This window comes from Sceloporus undulatus, chromosome 1, assembly GCF_019175285.1.
Source record: "Sceloporus undulatus isolate JIND9_A2432 ecotype Alabama chromosome 1, SceUnd_v1.1, whole genome shotgun sequence".
NCBI classification, from domain to species: Eukaryota; Metazoa; Chordata; class Lepidosauria; order Squamata; family Phrynosomatidae; genus Sceloporus; species Sceloporus undulatus.
In genome coordinates, this window is record NC_056522.1 from 19,948,589 (window position 1) to 19,967,090 (window position 18,502).

The window sequence follows — 18,502 nt, forward strand, 5'->3', positions numbered from 1 at the left end:
CCAGCCCCAGTGGATTTGGCTCAGCCAGACCCTAGCTTTGTGGGATCTCCTCCAGTGGAGCCTGAGGCTCAGCAGCCCAGCCTTGTCTCAGTAGAAGTGCCAGACTTGGGAGACATAGAGCAGCACAGCATTGAGGTTCCTACCTTTAGCCAGAGGAGATCAGTAAGGGCATGCCTTTGGCATTCCAAGCGGCTTGCTGAGAAACGCTCATTAGGCAATCAGCAGCTGTGATAAGGGAGCTAGATATAAGGCACCTGGCAGACGCTGAGCTCTCTTGCCAGAGACTATTACAGTGGTGCCTCGGGTTACGAAAATAATTCGTTCCGCGGCCGCTTTCGTAACCCGAAAAAACTTTCGTAACCCGAAACAATAAATCCCTATGGGATTTTTTCGTATCCCGAAAAATTCGTAACCTGGGTATTTCGTATCCCGAGGTACCACTGTAGTTCTCATTAGTGAATGCTGCTTGATCTGACTCCTGGCTTCCTAGTCCCTTGACTGCCTTTGAATCCTTGACCTCAGACCGGACACTTTGACCAACCCTCTGGCACTCTTGACCTCGGACTAGACTGGTAGTATTGCTTTCTGTAATCCTGAACTTCGGACTGGCTTGTGGCTTACTCTCTTCGGACTTTGTTTGGCATTGTTGCTGGAGGACTGCCTCTTGGCAGCTCGGCATGTTTACCTTTTGCTCAACAGGCTCTTATCAGCCGTGTGAGTGTGTGTTGGCAGCATTCCCGGACAATAATAGGTTGGCCATTGTGTCAGCTTAAGTCAGAAACAACTTGAAGGCACACAACAACAAACTGTCTCATACACAAAATTACATTTCAAACAGTGGAGCTAAAGCTCCAATTCAGATTATGTATGAAACTAAGAGCTTGTAAAGAAAAATAGGAAGCTTCTCCAATGAAAAATATGAAGTAACACTTCACAGAATAGCTATTGCTTGAGAGATAGGAGACCCACAGCAAAGATGAATTGATCACTAATGGTGTTCAATGGCATTGTTAATTTTTCAGTTGTTAGAGGATGAGGAGGAATAAAATAACTGATTGAAAGCATGCATACGGGCTGAGAAAATCCAAAAAGTTTGGTTATACATCATTAAATATATACCCCCTTCCTGCCCCCACCAGCAACAATTAAACAAACTTGCCTGCAGTCTGGTGATGCTCTGCTTTGCCAGTCTCATCTCTTCCAGTGTGGACTCTTTAGACTTCTCTGCTAGAGAGAGTCTCTTTGCTAGTGCTCGGCACTGTCAAATCAAACATAAACACATGGTGATTTATACAGATTATCTTTTATGAAAAAAGATATGTGGATGTGACATCTTTCTCCTGGCAGCTGCTTGGTGGCCTTCACACCTTGGAATCTCCACAAACCTTCAAATCTCATTCCTATTCATTACCCTACCCTTTTCCAGCTCTCAAACCCTACTTCTCTTCTCCTCTTCTTTCTGGCATTTCTGTTCTCTCATCATAAAAGAGTCACATCCCATAGCCTTTCCCCTGCCTTGCCTGTCCAAGCTACTTGCCCTCAATCATCCTTGTCCTCCTCATCATCATCAACATTCTGCTTTTCTCCAAAACAAGAACTCAAGACAATTTATAAAAACTGTGACTGTAGCTGCTTCCTCCTTTGGAAGGTCTCTCATTTCTCCCTCTAAACTCACCCTGGGGCCCAGGGGGATGATATCTATTGTCTTCTTTATACATTTTGCCAATCCCAGACTCTGCCGATACACTACAGTCTACATTTTCAAGTCAATCACTGTCTTCAGCTCTTGAAATATTACCCTCTCTTCCCAAAACAATTTGCCCCTCTTGTCCCCAGTCCTGGCCCACTCGTTCCCTTTAATACCTCTGTTCATGTTTGCATGTCTCTTGAGAAGAACAAGACAGTGGGTTGCCTTCATCTTCCTCTATAATTCCTCCAGTTCTACAAATGCCAAGAGCCCATTCTCTGTCTTTGCTGCTCTGCTAGACCTCCATCTCCCCTCTTTCAGCCCTCTGCTGAAGTGTTTGTCTAGTTCATTGGCCCTCCTCTGTCCTTCTCATCTTTCTATGCTTCTCTCTTGCACTCACTGAGCTTTAAACCTCAGTCAATTGTTTAAATGTCTGCTCCCTGAAATTCTGTTATTTTTACATGTTATCAAGTCATCTTTGACTTACAGCAACTCTATAAGAGAATCAAGACACCCTGTTATTAACAGTCCTGCTCAGCTCTTGCAAACTAAAGGCTTTAGCTTCCTGAACTGAATCAATCCATCTGTAATGTGGTGGTCTTCTTTTCCTACTGCCTTCTACTTCACTGAGCATTATCATCTTTTCCAACATCTCATGATATGTCCAAAGTATAACAGCCTCAGTTTAGTGATTTTGGCTTCTAAAGAGAGTTCAAGTTTGATTTACTATTCGATTCAGTTACTGTGCTTTTGGTTGCTCCATAGAACTCTCCTTCAGCGCCACATTTCACAGAAATTACTCCACATGTTTTGCCTAGTTGTCCCTTTGTGCTCCCAGAAAATCTCACCACAAAACCCCCTTTCACAGGAAGCCTTTGGCTCATCCCCCTGTTCTCTAAACCTTATTGTAACTAAACCAAACTGCATTGACTGAAAATGACCATACCTTCCCCTCCTCCTCATTTGTACCACCATTCCCCTACTCTGTTTTTGTGTCTTATTCCACTTCCAGCTGTAGAATAGAGTATAAATTCTATAAATAAACATTTTTAAACACACTAGTTATTTAACATAATAGTAATAAGTCCAATAATAATAATAATAGCACAACGAATAATACTAATACTAATAGTAGCAGTAATAACAATAACAATAAATAAGTACCTTCAATATGCACTGAGTTTTACAGCTCTTCTCCATCCCCAATATTGCTTTAAAGGTAGCTGGCTATTCATGTTTAACATATTGGATGAAGAATTCCTCATGGCCATACAGCAAATATACATCATAAGGATCTTGGCTTCATTCTCTTCTAACCCCCACTATTTTATCTTGTTGCATTAGAAATCACATCCATGGTTTTATCCAGGGCATCTTCCTCAGTTATAGTACCTCCCAAACTGAGCAGGTAACTATTTGTGGTAGTCGCTGAAGCCTGTACAAGCTCTTCAGCAATAAGTGTGCTGGCAGAGAGTGACCCATAACAGTTGGTGCCCCAGGACAAAAAAAAAACCATCTTCACTATCAGACCAAAGCTTCATGATGCTCACTCACCTCTGCGTGGAAATGCACAGACTTGCTGTCAGCCAGCTGCAACTGAGATGTCAGCTCCACTATTCTCGCCATATAGTGGTTCTTTATCAAATCCTCTCTGGAAGCAGCTTCTGGAATCTACAAATTGGAATTGCAAAAACATGAAAAAGCCCATCAAAATGAGAAAAAAGCACAAATTATGCAGGTAGAAGTGAACAAACAGTCTGAACGTGAAATTCAACCAAGGATCTGTAGAACTGGAAAAAGATGCAGAAAGGGACAGCCAAAATGATCAATTCCCCTATGAGCAAATCCCCTATAAGGAAGGATTATATCTGTGGCACTTTTTGGAAGAGATATGCAAAATCATGCATGGCACGAAGACAATGCACAGGGAAAAGTTTTGTTCTTCATAATATTAGAATGGCAGGTTGTCCAATCCTGCTGCTTCGTGGGAGTTTGTGAAAAACAACAATTTCCTCACATTTAAAGTGTGGAATTTCCTACTCACAAGATATAGCCTTTGTTACCAACTTGACTAGCTTCTAAAAAGGACTGGACAAAGTCATGGAGAATGAGATAACAATACAGGAACTGTACAGCTCCTCATGGGGAGCATGAGTATTAGCATGTTATTCCACATGCCTTGCTTTGTAGGCTTCCTATAGATACCTGGCTGAACACTGTGGGAAACATAAAGCTGGACTACATAAACCTTTCATATAAACCAGCAGAGCTTTTCTTGTGTTTTTATGATTCAGTGAAGGCTCCTAGCTTAAATGGATTTAATTTTTTAGGGGCAAGGCAAAATTTTATGGCAGCTGTTATCAGCTGTTTCAGAGCTTCCATGTCCAGAGATATCATATCTTCAGTCAACAGATGCTGGAGACAAACAGAGGAAGGCTATCACCTTGAACAGCAACTCCACCAAGTTAACTGCAATTACAACAAAGTAACAGACTTGATAATTCTGATTCTAAGCCATCAAAAAAACACAGCTATTACTCTGATTATTAGACTTGAGGGAAGATAGGAAAATAAACTGTTTTGCTGAAACAGCTATCAATGGATCCAAATTACAAGAAAAAATATTCCACTTAAACATTAAGAAGAACTTGTTGATTGTAAGAGCTGTTCAACAAGGGAATAGACTTGGAGTGGTGGATTCTCCTTCTCTGAAGATCTTTAAACCAAGTCTGGATGGCCATCTGTCAGGAGCGCATTAGTTAAGCACCCTTTCATGGCAGCAAGTTGGCCCTTTTAGTACCTTCTAACTCTGATTCTCAAATTCTAATACTGTACTGTTATCAAACTCCATCCACCTTTTCTTAAAGCAGAACATGTGGTCCTCCAGAAGTTAAATAAATTACTATTCCCACCATACCCTCACTAATGGGAAGGCTAATGGGAATTAGAGTTCAACTAAATTTGGAAGGTTACAGGCGCCCCAGTCTTGAATACTGGATGAGTCCATAGAACATGTGAAGGGAATACATGTGTTATAAGAAATTAAAAGCCATACCTCTTCATTTCCTGTGGTCACTGTCAGCATCCCAACCTAAAAAAAAGAAAGAAAGATTAGAGTGATCGAATCTGCTCAGGTTTTTTTTCTCCAGTTCTAAAAGCTTTTTAGGAGGAATTTCACTTCACTGTTTTCAGTAAGCATTTTTCTGATCTGTACTTCAGACAGTTTAGATTCTAAGGATCTTAATAGGGAAGACTAAACATCTTCTCAACTCCATCACATTGGCACCAATGCGGCTTCAATGTGCATAACTTTGGCTGCACTGTGCCCATAGTGGTTTCCTCCATAAACTGGAAGCGCATTGATATTTGCGGTTTCCAAACAATCAATCATAATTAAATTTTGAACCAATAACTCACATAACTTCCAGGTAAAAAGCCTATAATGTGTCACCTGCATCTAACCTATCTTTTTATAGAAGATCTAGCATGTGCAAGATAACAGGCCCACGTCTTGAATCAGGAAAGTTAATGTCTTGTTGTTTTTGTGTGCTTTCAAAGCAGTAGCACCTCAGCTGGGGTTTTACCTGGTGGAGGGAGGGGCTTCTGGCATGGGGCTTACAGGGTCAGGACCCTGAAGGGCATGCCCCCATCTGACTGTCATGACACCATTCTACTCGAGAGTAAAATGGCACAGTGCAGCAAGTGGGGGTGCGTTCGGCCCTCTCGGCAGCCATTCCCCAAGGCCTTTTGAGTCCTCCATGGTGGATGCCACGTGGGACTCAAAAGCCAGCAGCTGTCCCAGAGGCCTTCTGAGTCCCACATGGCCATTGCTGCATGGGACTCAGAAGGCAGCAGCTGCCCCCGAGCGTACCACCCCACCTGGTGACATTCTCACTTTGGGGTGTCACCCACTGCAGTCCACACACACACACACACACACACACACCTAGTAACACCACTACCTTTAAGTTGTTTCCAACTTATGGCCATCATAAGGTGAATCACAGGGTTTTTCTGAGGCTGAGTGTGTGTGACCTGCCCAGGGTCAACCGGTGAATTTCCATGGATGAGTGGAGATTTAAATCCTGGTCTCCAGAGTCATAGTCCAGTGTTCAAACTACTACACTACACTGGCTCCCCACTATAAATTCTTTTGAGATATAACTCTTCTTTTGAGGGAAACACTTGGTAACACTGGTGTGTGATGCTATCAGCACAACCAAATCAGTTTGGCATTACAAAGCGCAACTGAACCTGGAATCTCTGCCATGAAATTCACTTGATAATCTTGGGCAAGTTGTTACTTCTCACTCTAAGATAAAACAGGATACCTCTATATAGGTTGTGCTGATCTAAGGAGAAGGGTGATGGCAAGTGTGATAATGGGGAAAAAACACACATACCAGCTACATTCAGACTTTTGCTCAAAGTCAACAAATGTGAATGCCATGACTGTACAGTCCCCACCCTCAGTATCACCTCCGACATGGAGATTCTGGCTTTCATTAAAAGAGGATTCCCTGTTAAAGAAAACGTTGTCTTCATGTTGTTTAAGAAATCAGGGCAAGAAACTGATACCAGCTTATTAATACTGTACTAAGCCAGAGCTCTCCTATTTCAGCATAACAGGAAACTCAGGCTTCATGAAATGAGGATCTCTGCACTGATGACTGCATAACAGGAAGCAGAGAGAGTAGAGGTAAGGGAAGGATGCTCATCAACAGCTTTATAAGCCACAGTTCTGGACCAATGTCCAAATAGGGAAATTATATTGTAGGAAACTGAACTTGCTCAATTAAGCATGCTCAATTCAGCAACCAGTTTTAGTACTCTGTCTTTGTTCTGGCAGTTCTGAAGCCTCCTTTGAATTCCACTAATTCCTCAAAATTGTTTGGCTAGTGAAGCCTTCCCACTTATATGAAGTACTGATCTGCAGAGTTTCAGTCCAAACCACATATAAGAAACAAAAGCAACATGCAGTTGCAAGGAAAATGTTTTTTTAAACCCCCAGAATTCAAGGAGCTGTTTCAGAAAAGGAAAGAGGTAACAGTTCTACTGGCTGCTGACCTCAGCTGCATAACTGTCTCAACACTGAGCTGGAGAAAAATGAGCTGTAGGCTATTTGTAATATAGCCCAAATGCTCTACAAGACCAGGAATGTCCACCCTTATGAGCTAGAATCACTAAATCACCATCCCCCCCCCCCAAAGAATTCATATGGCAAAGTTAATCCCAAAGTTCTAACATATCTTGATTTCTTCTTTTAACACTGCACACACTGAGAAGGATTAAGCAAAACCTATGTTCAAACCTTCCCAATTTATTTTGGATCATTTTAGACAGCAACATATGAGCATTGTTGCAGAGACACTTTTTGCTTGGCATGAATCAGACTGCCTCTGACAGTTATCAATCCTTCTTTGTAAGTAGCTTTTCAACAGAAGGAAGATGGCCACCTAACAGGGATCATGGAATAGATGTACTGTGAGATACATTTACGATTCAATGGTATTACAATATAGCTGACAGGAAGACAATCAACTCAGTTAAGACATGGTGCCAGAGAAGAGTTCTTTGGACACCAAGGACTGCTAAAAAGACAAATGAATGTGTCCCAGAGGAAATTAGAACAAGAACTTTCACTAGAAGCCAGAATGATTAAACTGAGGCTCTGGACACACCATCAGACAGAGGCTGCATCTGCACTGCAGAAATAATCCAGGTTGACACCACTTTAACTGCAATGGCTCAATGTTATGGGATTCTAGGTACTGTAGTTTTGTGAGACAACCAGCTTTCTCTGTCAGAGACCTCTGGTGCCTTAACAAATTACAACTCTCAAATTTCCATAGGTTAGAGAGATGACAGTTAAAGTGGTGTCAAACTGTATTAATTCTGCAGTGTGGCGGCAGCCAATATACATATGAATTGATTCAATGAAGGAAGCCAGAGCCTGGAGTTTACAAAACATGAGCAGGGCAGCTGATGACTAGGATTCTTGTGCAGGGTTGCCATAAACTGACTGATAGCAAATAAAAACAACAACAAACATCAGCAAGCAGAGCTTCCTTTTAAAACAGCAATTTCTAAAAATATTTCAGTTGAATAGTTGTAACGCTTACAGGAGAATTGTGTCCACATGAATTAGCCTCAAATAAATAACCTGCCTGCCACTTTGTCAATTCCTTATTCGTTTATACTAACCAATACAGCAGTGTGGCACATAACTGCTGGCATACAGCGTGGTCCACACCTGGTGTAATGCAGGGTCTTAGGTTGGACCTCTGAGACGAATAATGTCCAACTTTTAAAAACTCAGGAAGCATCACTGGGCAAGCAATTATTGTCTCAGCCTCACAATCACACCTGAAATATGGGGGTAATATTAGTTCCTGCAAGGACTGCTAAGATAATGCATGTAAATAACTTTGAACTCTCCAAACGTATTATTTAAAATTACAGTGCACCCCCTTTTTACATGGGGGATCCATTCCCCCTCCCCCGCATAAGAAAGCACGTATGCTTGAGCTCCATTGAAAGTAATGGGGCTCGTGCATGTGGCAGTGGCGCGGGGACATGCGCACCATGGGCACACGCCCCATTACTCTAAATGGGATGCACCAACCCTTGTGCCCTGCACGGCTTTCAGCATATGCTGAAAGCCTCCTATAGTGCATCTGCAAATGACACAGGTGCACTATATTATTTAATTACATATATACTATCTGACTCAATACTTCAGATTTATAATGGATTTATTCTTCAACGGATCAGGAATACAAGAAGGGCTTTCAAATTATATATTATTATTATTGTCCACCCTTTCCCCAAGGAAGGTACCTAACCTTTGTCACACACATATACACAGACCATTTTTAATTTAATCTTAACATTCTTAAACCAAGACCATATGACTGGCCCAAGCTTATTCTGTGAGCTTTGCTACTGAGCATGGATTTGAAGCTGAGTCACACCAGTCCTAGCTGAATGCTCTAAATCAGGGGTAGGCAATCTTTTTGAACCAGGAGCCGGGTTGCTGTCCCTCAGACAACTGGGGGGGCCGAAGCCAAAATATAAATAATTAATTTTAAAAATAAATAAATAAATAAATAATTCCTACATACACTGCACACATCATATTTTGAAGTAAAAAACAAAATGGGAACATACACAATACAGGCCCGCTGCGGCCGCTAGAGCTCTGCTGGAGGGCTCCGGCGACCGCAACAGGCCTCCTACAGGCCCACCGCTGTGTTCTAAAATGGCGTCAAAGTCTCGCACGACCTTTCCCATCCTGCCCCGCAACGGGAAAGGTCACGCGAGACTTCGGCCACCATTTTAGAACACAAAATGGCGCCCGGCGCGGAAGCTGCGGCGGGAGCATAGGGTTGCCATGTCAGGACCTCCAAACCGGGACAAATGTAGGACAAAATTTTCAAATGGAGGACAGTTTTCTTTTAAAAATGGAGGACGTGCGAAAAAATTTACTGATTATTTAAAAAAGTGTTAATATAAATGCATGTTTCTGAGGCTTCTATAGACAATTGCCCCCTTTGCCCCCGCTTGCTCCCCCTTGCCCCCGCTTGCTCCCCCTTGCCCACCGCCAAAGGTCCCACTGCTTGTGCGAGAGGCCTAAGGTCCCGAAATTGGGGGGGAACCGGGCCGGGCCGGGCCTCCCCAAAAGCGGGATTGTCCCGAGGGCTGCTGGGATAGGGGCGGCAATCAGCAGCAGGACCAGGCTGGGGCCGGTCCCAAGGCCTCAGCGGGCCGGCTCCGGCCCACGGGCCATAGTTTGCCGACCCCTGCTCTAAATGCTACACTGCAATGGCTCATGGAGTTTTATGCATTCACAGGAACTGACCTATTATGAACAATGTGCTCAGAATAAAGCTGTTACGCACGATAGATGTAAAGAGAGTATTTCTTGCAGAGACAGAGAGAAAGAGAAAGAGCTAACATCACAATCTTCCTCAACAGTTATGTTGGCTGAGGATCAGGGGAGTTATAATCCAACACATGTGGAAGGCAGCCCTAGAGGTTTGTAACCAGGCCCTATGCTTGTCAAGCACATGCAGCTCCATGCACACTCAATGAGCATGTGGATTCTTCAATGAACTGGTAGAACTATTTAGCATGTTAAATCCTTTTCTGGTTTGCTTTAACAATAGTGCACTCCTATGTAACAAATGGGAATTCTCCATTTCGGTAGGGCTTATTACCTCGTAAGTGTGCATAGAAGTACAGTTTTATATTCTTTTATATTTAGTTTTTATGAGAAAACTACCAGTAACCATTATGTATTAATTTTGAGGGCCAGCATGGTGTAGCGGTTTCAGCACTCTATTAGGACCCAGAGAGACCAGAGTTCAAATCCTGACTGTGCCAAGGAAACACATTGGGTGATCTTGAGCAAGACATACTCTCTCAGCCTCAGAGGATGGCAATGGCAAACCCCCTCTGAAGAAACTTGCCAAGAAAACCTTATAATAGGATCACCTTAGGGTGATCACAAGTTGGAAATGATTTGAAGGCATACAACAACTACACATTTTTCAAATTTGTTTTAAACTTCTAACTTTTAAAAATTCCTTTCTCCCACTAACAGGATCCAATTATCTGATGGGTAAGGGGGAAAGGTCACGAGTAACATTTCTGTGTCTCTGCATGTAAGTTCTACTTTTGATATAAAGTTCACAGTCTACCTTAAATATATTCAAACAAATCTGATGGTTTTGTTGGAAACTATTTTTATCAGAATACTTGTGAGTATTTTAGAACACAATAGTTGTTCATATCACTGCATTTTAAGAGGGGAAAAAATAAAGCACTGAACATTTTAACATATTGACAATTTAGCACACTTCATAAGCCAAGTATGTAAATATAAGTGCTTCTTTTAAAAAGTTAATGTTTATAAAAGTTAGAAGTTTTAAAAAATACAACATTACTTGTAAATTTAACAAAAGTTTTGTTTTGTACTGGCTGGGAGTTTAAAAACCTCTGATTCCATTTTCAATTAACTCTGCCTTGCTGCATGATACACTGACAAACTCTGGTTAATCTTAACTATGCTTACAACAAGTCAACTTCAAATTACATTTTTGAGACTAGTTTGCTTCAATAAACTATTATTACACCTTGAAGTTCAGATGAAACGTTAAACAGTCATTAACTGAAATCTGATCTCCCACCAACCAAAGGGAAGTAATGAAAACTGGAATGGGAGGAGACTAGATTTACTATATAACCATCATAATAAACAATTGTTCATTGTGACAGCCAAATGCAAGCAGTGTATTCCTTCACTAATCGTTTTTTTAAGGAAAAAACTCCCCCCATAATATAGTGGGTTGGAAAAATTTCCACTACACCACTTGGAATAAGACACACATACCAGACTTGTGCTTGAAACTGGTTCTGTTGAAACTTTTTCCATTGAAACCTCTTTCTCCTGTTCAGCTGATTCTGCTGTTAGCAAACTTTCCTGAGTTACTTCAATCCTCTGGTTGCCAACTGAGTTCTTGAATACCCTTTTATTCTCTTTCTCCAGCCTAATTTTGGCTAGCTGAGCCTCCAGCATCCAGTGCTCCTTCTCCTGTTCCAGTTTTGAAATTTTCTCCAAACTCTGCTGCACCTAGAGAAAAATAGGTTAGCACCAATAAGTGAAGAGAGTTGAACAAGAAGAAATGAAAGTGTTGCAGTAGGTTTTATCTCAGGTCTGGACAGCAATGTGTGACTATCATATGTTGTGGGGTTGTGAAATGTGTGTGGTTCCCCAAACCTATCTCTTTAGAATGAGTAATTGAGGGTCTTTTGCCATTTGTCAGTGAATCGGTTTCTGTCTAGAGGCCCTTTTATTACCTTCTGATAATAACAAGGTAATAGTACCTTATGACCAAGGTAAAATCCAGACAGGTAGATTTCATATCAACACTCCATTTAAGCATTCTTAACTACTGGAATCTCAGGATGTTTTTGTGAGACAATGAGCATGCCATAACAGGGGGCTTTTGAATATCTGCTATATACAATCATACATATATACACATACACACACCCCTTAGGGAGAAACATAGACAAATCAATGTGTGGGTACATTACTTAAATTATAACATATTATATGTAAGGCATCATACATTCATTCCATTACAGTATATGGCAGGTAAGATTTACTTTCTTAAGGTCTGAACTTTTATCTCTGCATCTACCTAGCAGGGCTCTCTATACTTAACACACAAAGCAACACTACCATCTTAAACATTATCACATAGAGAGGAACCGTGCTATCTTAAACATTCTTAAACATCTAACCTTTCTGCCATATGGGGGAAAAGGAGGGATACCAGAGGACAGGATCAAAATTCAAAATGACCTGAATAGACTAGAAAGTTGGGCCACAGCTAACAAAATGAACGTCAACAGGGAGAAATGTAAGGTACTGCACGTAGGGCGGAAAAATAAAATGTACAGATATAGGATGGGGGACACCTGGCTCACGGACGTAGCCAGGATTTTAGGAAGGGGGGGGGGGGTCCAGACTAAGTGCCACCATTATAATGGGGCTTGGGTGTGGCAGGGCAGCAGCACACATCATTCATTTTTCTAATGGAAGGGGGGTCCAGCTATGTCCCTGAACAATGTAATGCTTATGTCAGAGTTATTATTATACAGCGCGGGCGCGCATACGCGGGCGCGCCATACGCAGCCCTGAGTATATGCGCTCAAGCCGCAGGGCATGCACGGGGCGGAAGGGGCGGCGCGTCCCATTCAATTGAATGGGCGTGCACGCCTGTTGCGCCCCGCGCGCTCCCGTGCCGCCGCGCATGAGCCCCATTGTTTCCAATGGGGCTCGAGCATAGGCGGAATTCGCCTTACGCGGCGGGATCCGGAATGGATCCCCCACGTAAGGCAAGGACGGACTGTATATTAAAACGTAAAACTAACTTAGCCTCTCATTGAGCAGTTGCCAAACCAGTATATTTTATTACACTATAGATTTACACTTTTATTGTAATTGTGAGTACAGTAATAAAAGACTTCAAAAGATTAAAATATAATTCTTCCACTACAAATAATTTTATTTCTATATGCCAATTTGACAACTTTCACTTCTTTTCCTATAATGAAGTTGTGATACATTTAATGTGCTTACCTCTTTTAGTTTGCTGTCAGAACTTATTTTCTTTCTGATCACAAACACATCCATCTTGAACACTCAATATAAAAACTGTTAAACTATTTTAATATCACATCGCTCAGAAAAACATACGATGTGGTTATGCAACAAACATGGCAGGTCAGCAATAATGCACTGGATATCATTAAAACATAAACAAGACAGTCCAACAGGCCAACAGGCCAAGGGATGAAGAGGGGAAAGATGTATGTCCACAAGTGGAATTCCTGGCTGCAGTGTGTGTTTGTACCATACAGTTCCCAGAATTCCCTAGCACTGAGCCAGCCAGGGCAGTCTCAAAGCAGTCTCAAAGTAGATTATTGCTGCAGGTTGGCTTAATAAAGTTACTGCAAATGTATGGGTTTTGGTATTTGTCATGTAAGACCCACAAGGTAAAATTTGTTGTAGTGGTTTGAGTGTTGGACTATGACTCTGAAGTCTGGAGACCAGGGTTTGATTTCCACCTCAGCCATGAAACCCAGTGTGTGACCTTGGGGAGTAAGTCACACTCTCTCAGCTTCAGAGGAAGGCAATGGCACAGCTCTTCTGAACAAATCTTGCCAAGAAAACCCCAGGATAGGTTCATTTTAGGGTTGCCATAAGTTGGAAAGGGCTTGAAGGCACACAACAACAACAACCACCCAGATCACAATGCACTGTAATGGAACTATATTCTGTTTTAACTTTAGCAGTGGCAACACTGTGAGCTACTACATTGTAGAAATAATGCAGTTTGACACCACTTTTAACTTCCAGGGCTACTAAAAACAACAACCCCAAACCCCTGGGATTTGTAGTTTTGTGAGGCACCAGTACTCTTTTAGAAAGGAAAAAAATGCTTGTAAAAATACAAATCCCAGGATTCCACAGAATTGAGCAACAACACTTAAAGTGGTGTCAAAGGGTATTATATCAACAGTGTAGATTCCCCCATGCTATAGAATTGTGGGCTTTGCAGTTTGGTGAGGGGCATTTGGAAAGCTCAGCCAGAGATAGAGAGATGGGGAGGTCACTGAACTACAACACCCATAATCCCACAGCACGTTGCCATGGCAATCACTCTACAACAGCCTAGTATGATAAAGTACTCAAGTTGCAGAGTTGGAGTGGAAGCCAGACTCCTATGGAAACGAAAGGGAAAGAGCTTGCTTCGTCTTTCCCCCTTTCCCTCTCCAAGCTCCGTGGTTTTAATGGAGAGGAGGAGGGGGGGGAAGAAGGAGAAGGAGCTTGAATGCCCCCAGGCCTGAAGGGGGGGACCAGACCCCCCAAATCCCCCCTCTAGCTACGTCCTTGCCTGGCTGAATGAGACTACGTGTGAACGGGATCTGGGAGTCCAAGTAGTTGAACATGAGTCAACTGTGTGATGTGGCAGCTAACAAGGCCCATGCAATTTTAGGCTGCATCAATAGAAGTATAGTGTCTAGATCAAGGGAAGTAATAGTGCCACTTTATTCTGGTCTGGTCAGGCCCCACCTGGAATATTGTGTCCAGTTCTGGGCGCCACAATTCAAAAAGGACATTGAGAAACTGGAGCGTGTCCAAAGGAGGGCGACTAAAATGGTGAAAGGTCTGGAAACCATGTCCTATGAGGAACAACTTAGGAAGCTGGGGATGTTTAGCCTGGAAAAGAGAAGGTTAAGAGGTGATATGATAGCCTTGTTTAAATACTTGAAGGGATGGCATATTGAGGAGGGAGCTGACTTGTTTTCTTCGGCTCCAGAGACTAGGACCCAGAGCAATGGATGCAAGCTACAGAAAAAGAGATTCCACCTCAACATTAGGAGGAACTTCCTGACAGTATAGGCTGTTCGACAGTGAAACATATTCCCTTGGAGTGTAGTGGAATCTCCCTCCTTGGAGGTCTTTAAACAAAGGCTGGATGGCCTTCTGTCGGGGATGCTTTAACTAAGAGTTCCTGCATGGCAGAATGGGGTTGGACTGGATGGCTCTTGTGATCTCTTCCAACTCTATGATTCAAAATAAATAAATAAATAAATAAGCCATTTATCCACTAAGGAATACCCTCTCTTATGTTGAGAGAGGGAAGAAAGAAGGAAGAAAGCAAAAAAAAAAAAAAAAAAAGCAGGCAGGCGGGTAAGAAAGAAGAGCCAGACAGTAGTGCTGCCTGTCTGCCATCCTCACTACTTCGCCCACCCTGGAGATTGTTACTATCCACAGTTTTGAGTTTCAACTCCAGCCAGCCCAGTCAATGATGAAGTGATCTCCAGTCTAACACCACCTCGAGGAGCACAAGTTGCAATGTCTGGCTTCTTTAAACTAGTTGTTATTGTGTGCCTTCAGGTTGCTTACAACCTATGGCAATCCCAAGACAAGCCTATCATGGGGTTTTCTTGGCAAGGGGTTGCCTTTGCCTTCCTCTGAGGCTGAAAGACTGACTTAGTCAAGTTCACTCAATGGGTTTCCATTGCCAAGCAGCAATTTGAACACTGATCTCCATAGTCCAGCATGCAAACCACCACACCATGGCAGCTCCCTATTTAAACTAGACTGTTGAATAAAGCAAATTGTTGATAGAACAACTTTTTAAAGGAAGCATATATATTTACTTGAGCCAGGCTTGTTTTTAAGATCTTCGGGGATAAGCTTTCTTTCTATCTATCCTACCACCATCATATGTGCATCTCTTGAAGTTACAAGTGACAGCTTTCTTGTTGGTTGTTCCCAAATTGTGGAATTTTCTTACATGGGAAGCTTGGTTCTTCGGTCAGGGAAAAGGCTTTTTTATTTATGCAGACCTTTGGCTCTTAACCTATTTTGGCAGAAATGTCTTTTTAACTAAGTGTGTTATGCTTTATCCTTTTTATTAATTTTTAATGTGTTTTCAAACTTTTAACTTAGTGTTTTGAATAGAATTGTTGGGTTTTTTAATCCTTTCTATCAAGTAGGCTTTAGCTGTCCATTGTTCTGATTTATTGTAAGATATCTGAAGTAGAAGAACTCCAGCACGCAAAACAACTGGAACTGCAAACAAGATTTTTCAGGTTCTTCAAAATAGACAAATACAAAAAGGAACAGAAGAGGGCAAAGAATCTATATGAACAAAATTCAGGCTATGACACAATTCATAATTTTATGAAGCTCTAAACAAATAATGTTTCTTTCATTTTAACATGTAAATATATGAAAATAGAATGCAGAGCTGTGTAGAAAACCCAAACAAATGCAGCTGGAGAATGGAGGAAACAGATGTCTGCAATAACAAACTAGATAAAAAGTTTTGAAAAGGGCAACAAACAAATGGGAGATATGTTTTATTTTGAAACACCCATGACGAATACAGTCATTTGACAGAATTCCATTTGTATGGCTTCCTGCCAATCATGACAAGCTTGGCTAAGCGGAATTTTTTACCCCAGATGATGTTCTGTAGCTTTGAAAAAGAGAATGTCTCATTATTCTTCAAAATCCTGAAAAGAAACCCATTTTTGAGTTCATATTGCAGCAGGAATCCTATTGCCGTAGGTATGTATGTAAATTCCATTAGGCATGCAGCTGTACAGTACTTTTGTGTCCATTTCACAATGGATGTGTTCAGTTCACAATTGCATAAGTGGAGTTCTGTATGTGTAACTATTCACATGAGCCTAAATCTTATTATTGTTCCTGTCTAGAGTAGAACCATTGAATCACTTGGATTTAACTAAATGTTGAGGCATCATACAGTATTTGATTGATTGGGTCTATTCTTGTGGCCCCCCAACTGTGGAATGCTCTCACGTTGGGACTTTCTCTGGTGCAGATGTTCATTTCCTTCAAGCATGAAGCAAAACATGTTGTTTTGTTTATTTTGGAGACTAATTTACTTTGAAATGTACATATGCATGGTTCTAAATTCTTGTAACTTTTAAAGCTATTTTAACTACTGTCTTGTTCTGTATGTTTTTATCTTGTTTCAATTATTTATGGTTTTAATTTGGAAGTGTTTTAAATTGTTTATTTTATATGCCACCAAGAGATCTCACAATAAAGGGCGGGATACAAAAATGATAATAAATGCATACTCTAGTTAGGACAAACCAAGAGGATTCCAGCCATGCATTTTTGGATGGTTCATAATTATTTTTCATCCCTTTTATGTACCATTTTATTCGGTGTTACAAAATGGGGCAATAAACAGGTAAACTGTGTAACCACCTACATATTTGCTAATGTCAATATTCAGAAGAAGAGTGATATAGTGCAACTACCACCTAAGTATGTGAGTGTAGATTTACACCCTACAGGCACAATGTAGGATCTCAGCTTGTGTATTCCCATCTGTTTCCTATACATTTTGCAGCATAATCTTCTGACTACTTCAAACTGAATGAGAGAGTTAAATTATAAACTAGAGCAGGAGAGCAGAGAGATCTGCTTTGGCCTTTTACCCGCTAAGTCAACAGGCCAACTAGCTTGGGACTTTCCATTTCTTGAAACTGGTCAACATGTTTCACAGGGAACAAACCTAACAGTGCCACTTACTATATCTGCTGTTTTGACTCTCCTTAGCATCCTAAAGATAACACAAAAGTAAACATGGATGCCAATGATACTTTATTTTCCCTTTTTGTCTGCTGAGTCTTGAAACGGGGTGGAAGAACACTGACCTTTCAAATCTTAGACTATAACTTGCATAATCCCTTACTACCCTCTATATTGGATTGGCTTTTGAGAACTTAAAAGTCCAAAACACCTGGATGACCAAAGATTCCCCTACTATGGCATTGGCGGAAGATGTTCAATGATATAAGCACTGGGACTTTACATCAGGTTGTTTTTCTTTTACAGAAATCTCATGCTAAAGAAGTATAAAAGTGAAGCAGGACAGCAGATAACCAGACAGCTGAGCCGAGAGTTCAACTCTACTAAGGCAGAACTGTATTAAACAAGACTATATGCCATAGCCGGCATGGTGTAGTGGTTTGAGTGTTGAACTGTAATTTTAGCAATCAGGGTTCCATTCTCCGCTCAGCCATGGAAACCTACTGGATGGCCCTGGGTGAGCCATATACTCTCAGCCCCAGAAAACCCCGTGATAGGTTTGCCAGGGTCACCATAAGTCAGAAACGACTTTAAGGCACACAGCAACACATTTGGCACAGGCTAACATTTTGAGAATCAAAGAAGCCTACCTGCTCTGGTTCCTTGTTTTGCTCTTGGAATAACCCTAGACCTCAGAGGGAGCCATCAGGCAGACCCAGCAACATCGAGGACTGCCTGAAGGAAGAGGCCCCTCCCTCTTCCACTGTCATCTCGGCCTCAGAGGGAGCCATCAGGCAGACCCAGCAACATCGAGGACTGCCTGAAGGAAGAGGCCCCTCCCTCTTCCACTGTCATCTCGGCCTCAGAGGGAGCCATCAGGCAGACCCAGCAACATCGAGGACTGCCTGAAGGAAGAGGCCCCTCCCTCTTCCACTGTCATCTCGGCCTCAGAGGGAGCCATCAGGCAGACCCAGCAACATCGGGGACTGCCTGAGAGCTGGTGGAGGACTACTTCTGCCGCTCCCCCCCCCCCATGTCACCTGGGAAGAAGCTCCCCAGAACTGCGGAGGACTGTCTTGCCGCTGTGGTGGCTTTTTACCAGGGGGGAGGGGTCAGTGAGAGAGGGGTGTTTTTATGTATTCTTAATTGTTTTATTG

The 18,502-nt window shown here is 42.0% G+C and overlaps 1 protein-coding gene across 4 annotated transcripts in view; it reads right to left on the reverse strand.

The window, feature by feature from the left end:
- Positions 1 to 18,502, reverse strand: part of PPP1R21 (protein phosphatase 1 regulatory subunit 21) — a 63,263-nt gene that overhangs the window by 10,136 nt on the left and 34,625 nt on the right. For all 4 annotated transcript variants that reach the window (XR_006103702.1, XM_042465378.1, XM_042465365.1 and 1 more), the window contains 4 exons: positions 11,082 to 11,321; positions 4,743 to 4,778; positions 3,242 to 3,358; positions 1,160 to 1,258 (listed from right to left, as the gene is read on the reverse strand). Coding sequence is in view for 3 of the 4 variants with exons in the window: in XM_042465378.1 (XP_042321312.1) it covers positions 1,160 to 1,258; positions 3,242 to 3,358; positions 4,743 to 4,778; positions 11,082 to 11,321 (492 nt within the window). In the remaining variant the exon portion in view is untranslated. The remainder of the gene's footprint in view (positions 1 to 1,159; positions 1,259 to 3,241; positions 3,359 to 4,742; positions 4,779 to 11,081; positions 11,322 to 18,502) is intronic.